Source organism: Vespa crabro, chromosome 7 (assembly GCF_910589235.1).
Source record: "Vespa crabro chromosome 7, iyVesCrab1.2, whole genome shotgun sequence".
Classification (NCBI taxonomy): Eukaryota; Metazoa; Arthropoda; class Insecta; order Hymenoptera; family Vespidae; genus Vespa; species Vespa crabro.
In genome coordinates, this window is record NC_060961.1 from 1110001 (window position 1) to 1117500 (window position 7500).

The 7500-nt window shown below is 28.3% G+C and overlaps 2 protein-coding genes across 2 annotated transcripts in view; one reads left to right on the plus strand and one right to left on the minus strand.

The window, feature by feature from the left end:
• Positions 1–3066, minus strand: part of LOC124425626 (serine protease snake-like) — a 3941-nt gene extending 875 nt beyond the window's left edge. The window contains exons 1-3 of the mRNA XM_046966194.1: positions 2543–3066; positions 1949–2061; positions 492–745 (exon numbers count right to left, since the gene is read on the minus strand). Of these exons, the coding sequence (XP_046822150.1) occupies positions 492–745; positions 1949–2061; positions 2543–2563 (388 nt within the window). The 5' untranslated portion in view covers positions 2564–3066. The remainder of the gene's footprint in view (positions 1–491; positions 746–1948; positions 2062–2542) is intronic.
• Positions 3067–5493: 2427 nt separating this feature from the next.
• Positions 5494–7500, plus strand: part of LOC124425419 (serine protease snake-like) — a 3102-nt gene continuing 1095 nt past the window's right edge. Inside the window, exons 1-4 of the mRNA XM_046965714.1 lie at positions 5494–5630; positions 5770–6063; positions 6710–6988; positions 7210–7474. Of these exons, the coding sequence (XP_046821670.1) occupies positions 5973–6063; positions 6710–6988; positions 7210–7474 (635 nt within the window). The 5' untranslated portion in view covers positions 5494–5630; positions 5770–5972. The remainder of the gene's footprint in view (positions 5631–5769; positions 6064–6709; positions 6989–7209; positions 7475–7500) is intronic.

Sequence of the window (7500 nt, forward strand, 5' to 3'; positions counted from 1 at the left end):
ATTTCATCGAAGAGTCTCTTTAAGCGATTACAATAACTGATCACTGATGAAACAAAACTTTTGATCAGTTAAAAAAATTCTATTTTTTCTTTTTTTTTTTTTTTTTTTCTTTTTTTCTTTTTCTTTTTAATCTATAAACGAATGCAAAGATATATTTCTGCCCGTATACATGAATCTGACAATAACTTTCTCTGATATTTATTTCAAAAGCTTTTATTGAATGGTACGTTTAAATTTGTTTGTTTGTTTGTTTGTTTTTTCTTTTTTTTTTTTTTTTTGAAAATTAAATTACACTAATGAACACGTTAAATTTCATATCCACGAAATATTAATATTTTGAAATTTGCCAGAATCATATAACGAAACAAATAGCGTTAAAAAAACGAAACGTAAACGTTTGTATTCCATTTTTAAATATTAATAATCTATCAAAATTTTCAAGAATTGAATTTATCGAATTTTAATGGATATTAATCAATTGTATCACCAACCGTAAGACGTTCTACCAAATCCAGTTGCTATAGCTTGCTTTCCCGGTGGTTGAAAATTCATCTCGAGACAGGCTGGCCTAACATTTGGATTTAATTCCAAAGGTTTATCCAATTCTATCAAACCCAAGTCGTGATATTTAGCTGGCAATTTATAATTCGGATGCTTTATTCTACGTATTATTTTTCTCTCTTGCAAGCTATCCTCTTCTATCTCTAAATTCGTCGTACCCACTCGTACCATTAACGCCGGTCCGCTGAAAAGTTATACGTTTGAATTACTGATGAATTATTTAATAGGAACAAAAAAAAAAAAAAAGAAAAAAAAAAGAGAGAAAAGAAAAATTACGTTTTTGAAGAAAGAAATTATTTTAAGAAATAAAAAAAAGAAAAACAAAAAGAGAAAGAAAAAAGAAAATAAATATTATCATTCACCATAAAAAATTATACATGATTCAGGAATGATTAATCAATTGTATCGTGCTAAATTGAATGTTTGATATTTTTAATAAATTATTTCATAATAAAGTGTTATCTTTGTGAGTAAAAAAGAATTATTAAAAAAGAAAAGAAATAATAAAAAATATTACTAGATCCTATTGTACCGAACATTAGAGATTTAACAGGTCAAGAAATGATCGATTAATTACATCATTATTATTTTTTTATAATTGTTCTAAGTATAGTTTGCATAATATGATATTATAGAATTGTATTAATGTGTTTCGAGCCCAAGGTATCGTAACGTTGCGTAACGATCTTTACATTGACCATTTTTTTCTTTCAACGCGCTATGATACAGGATAAGATCGAATTAATAAAAAAAAGAAAAAAAAAGAAAAGAAAAAAAAATAAATGAGAGAGCTTACGTACCGTAAAACTTTTCTTGAAAAATTTCATACGATATGTCTCGCACAAACACATCGTACAAACAAACAAATACGCACGAGTAACATAGAGATATCATTGACTACTACTGATACGAATGATGAGCTTTGTAACAATTATTAGTCTTTTAATATCACGTTCTCTATCTCTGTTTCGCTTTAAACAAAGAACGAGAGAGAGAGAGAGAGAGAGAGAGAGAGAGAGAGAAAATTATTATTTTTTTTTTCCTTTTTTTACGATACTAACATTCTCATTTAATTAAGACAGATTTATTACTTCGTTTAAATTCTAATCATTCTATTTTTCTCAGTGAATATTTCATTTGCTAATTTCTAACTAATCTCTTTTTGTAGATAATCATTAACTATTGCCGAGTAAAAGGTCGAGAGAGTAAGAAAGAAAGAAAGAAAAAAGAAAAAAAAAGAAAAGAAAAAGAAATAGCACTCTCTCTCTCTCTCTCTCTCTCTCTCTTTCTCTCTTTCTCGATATAATACTATATAGTTCTCGGGTGATAGTGCATGTATATAATCCGATCAATTAGAAAATACATCATCTCGTGACTGTGATAATACTTGTCGCGTGATTCCAAACAGTGAGCTGCGGTTAAGATATATCTCTCCGAAATAATACTTCCTCCGCATAACCATGACACATCTGATAAGTTCCTACCAAATCCAATTACAGCCTGTAGATATAAAGAATAATTTCATTAATTGCAATAATAATAAGTAATTAATAATGATTACTAGCGAGCGCAAAAGTTTCCAAACTGTTTTAAAAATCGATCATTTTTAACTAACTCTTGTTTTTTTTTTCTTCTTCTTCTTCTTCTTCCAATTGTAAAAGTACAAGCCGAGCTGAACAATTTTTGCAAAAACAAAAAGAAATCAAACATAATTAATCGAAAAAGAATAATTCATTTTTAAAATCATATATATATATATATATATACACGAATTTTTCGTCAACACCCTATTTTTATTGCATACGTGAAACTATAATTATTATTCTTGTTATTGTTATTAATTTTATGATAATTCATTTAAAAGAAAAAAAATTTATCTGACGTCTTTATTTCTTCGCTCGAAATAAATAAAATACAAGACATATTTTGTATCTATTCGATTTGTTTTTGTCGAATATTTCCATTTATAATTTTTACTCACCATATGCGGGAATTCGGCCATTTTAGCTTTAATACCACCAACGATCAATGGTGTCCCAACGATAGCACAACGAGAAACAACATTGAAACCGGCTCCGATTCGAAGAACGGGCGAAGGTTCAATTTCATAAACCAGTTTGCCGTATTCCTCGCATTCTATGGAAAGATCGTCGCAATGAGAAATGTTTGTAAAACGAGAGGAAAACTAATCGAAGAACATTCTATGAATACTATGTCCCAGATAATCGTTTAAACACCAAGATAACCGAACTATAATGGGATACAATGGCTATTAATAGTTTACAAACAAATTTTACATTTTATTTCACATCGAATTTCACGTTAATTAATAAAAATCAACTAACATTAATCGTAAATCATTATTAATGATGAATCATGAATGATGATTCTTAAAATTTGAGAATCGCCAAATGAAATTAATTTTCAATTGAATTGAATTGAATTGAAAAAAATGAATAAAAAGAAAGTGAATAAACAGATCATTTTCATTTATCTTGAAGAATTGCAAACAATAAAAACACATACCTTCCCTTGTAATATTAATTAATAAAATAAAATTAAATTAAATTAAATCAAATCAAATCAAATGTAAAAATGAATAAACGGATCATTTTCACTTAGTTGAATTGAAATTGCAACATACAAGGACATACATATCTCTTAGAGTTAATACGTTAAGATTAAATAAATAAGATGAGAGAACGATGATTTATGAAATTTGAAAATTCATCGATTGGAATAAAATTAAAAAAGGATAAAATATAAACGGACGAACTCTTTTCACTTTTTCGTGCAATTGCAACGATGAACAATATCTTCCAATGTAATGCGAAAAAGAAAACAATGACGGTCGATAAAAATTGTCGTCGAGGATCCATATCGTTGGATAGCGAACAATATCACTGTACCGTAGTTCATGCTCTCGAGATCTACGATTAAATGGAAAGGAGAAATCAGGTTAAAAAGTAATTTCACAAAACGATCCTTTCACGTTTTACACGATTCTTCTAATCTTGATCGTTAATCAAAAACGATATCGTTAACGAGCATAATCACAAAGAACCATAGAACATTAATGTTAACGAGCAAAACGAAAAGTATGTGTATATATATATATTATATGTATGCACACACACATACATGGATACTTTCATACATATACAGGATGTCCAAAAAGTGTAGGACTAAATTACGTGTTACTGAGATCAAATAGATATAATTAATACATTGTACAAATTTGATCTCATATTTTTTTTTATACATACATGATTTCCAAGTTATTAACTTAATTAAAAACAGACCAGACTTGTGATTAGTTTCCTACGTTGTTAGATAGCTTAAATAGTTTGACATGCTGTTTTCTATCATAAGATAAAAACTGGGCAATATGTTCGATTGTGAATTTATATTAATAATCGGATGGACTTTATTATCGATTCCTAATGGACTTCTCACGTTGACTTACATCTTGGTTATTAATCTTTCTTCTTTTTTTTTCTTCCTTTTCTTTTTAGAGAGATTTTATCATAAAAAAGAAAAAAGAAAAAAGAACTCGTTATTACGTCTCGTAATAATTCTATGAATTGGCATAAAAATTAGCACGAGAAAAATTGATAAATCAAACCAGAGAAGTCAGAGATTAAAAAAAGAATAAAAAAACAGATGCACACGTGATATTTAACATCTAATATTAAATCCATAAATTCATAGGATTGATTTTAAAATCCCACGAATCAAATCTGCTTCTATATCGATCGATTTTTTTTTTCTTTTTTTCCAATAATTTTTCCGTTAATCGTACGATAAACGAATTATTCGGATTACGCGTTAAAACGAATAACAGAGTTATTGAGATAATTTCTACGAGAATGCAATGCAAATGATGCACAATTTATTTACGAACATACGAATCGATTTATCTATCGTACTAAATTAAATATTGAAATATAAATGGCCGAAAAGAAAAACATTATTATACTTGTGAGTAATTGTATCGTACGAGGAAATAATTTTTTTTGTTTCGTTTTGTTTTTTTTCTTTTTTTCTTTTTTTTTTCTAAGCAAAATTTTTCTACGTTTCAGATAATTTAGATTACTGCTTACTCGTTAAATATGCATAAATCATGAATATTAAAATATCCTCGATGCGATCTCGAAGGTTATATATATATATATATATAATGTATACATAAGTGTCTACAGATGATTAATTAATATCCTTTCTCATTGAGATAATTACAATCTATAATTTGACAACAGTGTTATATCCAACAATGAAGTCATACATATCCCAATGAATTATCCCATTGAAATCATTCAATTTTCAAATTAATGAATTTTTTCTTTATTTCGATCTATTTCTTTATAACGCGACTTGAAAAAGAAGAAGAGAATGTTTTGCAGAAAAAGAAAACAAAAAAGGAAAAAAGAAAAAGAAAAGAAAAATTCAAAAAGAAGAAAATGTAAGATAAAATCAACTTAAAAAGATACTCACATTTTTTATCAAATATAATATACGTTATTACCTGTGTACTTAGTTTCGCGATATGAAAATGCCATTTATTCATAATCGACATAATTACATGTCTTATCTTCGAGGAACGTCTTTTAAAAACATTCCTTCTTCCTCTTAGGGAATATTTTTTTTCTCTCTCTTTTTCTCTCTATCTCTCTCTCTCTCTCTCTCTCTCTCTCTCTCTCTCTCTCTCTCTTTCTTTCTCTTTCTGTATATTTTCTTCATTTTTCTCAGCACAAACAAGTCATTATTTTTCTATATATAATTCATAAAGAATCATAATAAAATTTATCTTCGATTAAAATTAATAAGAAAAATTATTTACATATATCAGTGAAGATTTTATATTTTTCCTCGAAAGTTTTTCCTTTTTTCTCATTTTTGCCCTTCTCCTTCCTCTTTATTACAAAGGAAAAAAGAAAGAGATCGTAAGATATAAGGCAAAAGATAAAGAGAGACAAAGAAATAAAAAGGAAAGAAGAAGGAAAAAAGAAGTCCTGACCTATAGACGTCAGAAATGTTCAAACGAGGAAATTATGATAGATATAGAAAAGGTAAGTTTTGTATAAATGGATGATCCATAAGAAAGATTAAAGCACTGTCGTCATTTAAAATACTGATTACTGATACGCACGTTCTATTCTCCTACCATCCTGTGTTACGAATGATGTTTTATATCTCCTCCAATGCCAGAATCGTGGTGGGGCAAATAGGAATGTTACCAAGGTTAATAAGGAAGAAGTTGTAGCAGAAATAACAGTAGTAACGACCGATTGCTACGACTTGGAAGCAACTTTCCAACGAAAAAAGTGAACAAGACAGAGATAGAGAGAGAGAGAGAGAGAGAGAGTAAGAGAGAATTCGACGCTTGTGCGAATTTAGTTCTCTTGTCTTCCATGAAAATGTCTTTCGTGACTTTAACATCAATCAATATTATCGTTCATTTTATTTTGATCTTTCATCGTGCACAGGGACAACTTTACGAAGGTAAGAATTATTCTCTTATATTCCGAGAAAAATAATATTGTGCGAGATCGTGTGAGATCGCACGAGTTTACTTTTTTTCTTTTACTATTTTCTTTTTTTTCTTTTTCTTCTTCTTTTTGTTTTTTCTTATTAGAACATGAAGTCACGTATTTAAAGAAAGTTTCCTTTTTCCCCAGATTATTTCATATTCGTGATAAACGTGAATCGCAATTCAAAATCTTGTCAATGTTCTTTCCTTTTTCGTTTTCTACAATTTATAATTCAAAATGGTATGCAATCGAAAAGAGAGATTTTTGAAAAGATTTATTTGAGAAAAATTTTTTGTCCGTTCACTTTTATGCCTTATATTACTTGCACAACTGTAAAGATTTCATCAACTTTCAATTTGTGATAACGTTGAATAAATATTAATCAACCGTGTGTATGTGTATGTATATATATATATATATATATATATATATATATATTTTTTTTTTTCCTCGTTTCTTTTTCTTACTTGGAAAAATTAATCGTCCAATTAAGAATTATCGAGGATCAAAGTTTTTTTTTTTTTAATCATAGCACGTTCCTTGTGGTTACATTTCTTTTATTTTTTTTATTTTTTTTTTTTTTTTTTTATTTATCTTTTTACTTTTTCATTTTTCAGGAAGTCGATGCTCGATAAACGGAAAGAACGGTGTTTGTACAATTTTAATAAAATGTACTGTCGTGTATAACGAGTTACTATCCGGTAAACCACCTGAAAATATTTGTGGATTTTCGAATTTCGATCCGATTGTATGTTGCCCTAAGGATGAACAATTAAACCGTGGTACAACATCAACTACTACTAGTACCACCACCACTACTACTACTACTACTACTACTACTACAGAAAGGCCAATAAAACCTATTGTAAATGAACGAGGTGCTCTTGCTCGAGCAAGTGAGTTATCATTAAATTTATAAATATTGTTTCGTCAAAGAAAAAAGTAAAAAATAAAAAACAAGAAGAAAACCAGAAAGAAAGACAATTACAAAGAAAGTCACTTATAATTAATAATTTATTAATTTATATTTAAAATATTTATTGATAAAATGATAATATATTTGTGTTTGTCTGTCTATATGTGTGTATATGTATATTATAAATTGTTTCTTTCATAGAATGTCAAGAATACTCTCAGTATGTCTACGAACTTCAATATCCACCAATTTTAACTGTCAATGCAAAACCAATTAACGTTTCGGTATGTGGTGTTAAGGGTAAGACATTGATAGTAGGTGGTACTATAGCACTTCCAAAAGAATTTCCTCACATGGTTGCAATTGGTTACGAAAGTAGCGATGGTATTCTTTGGAACTGTGGTGGAAGTTTGGTTTCCGAGAGATACGTTTTAACAGCCGCCCATTGTACATATTCACAAGATTGGTAAGTAGAATTAAAGGAAGATCGTA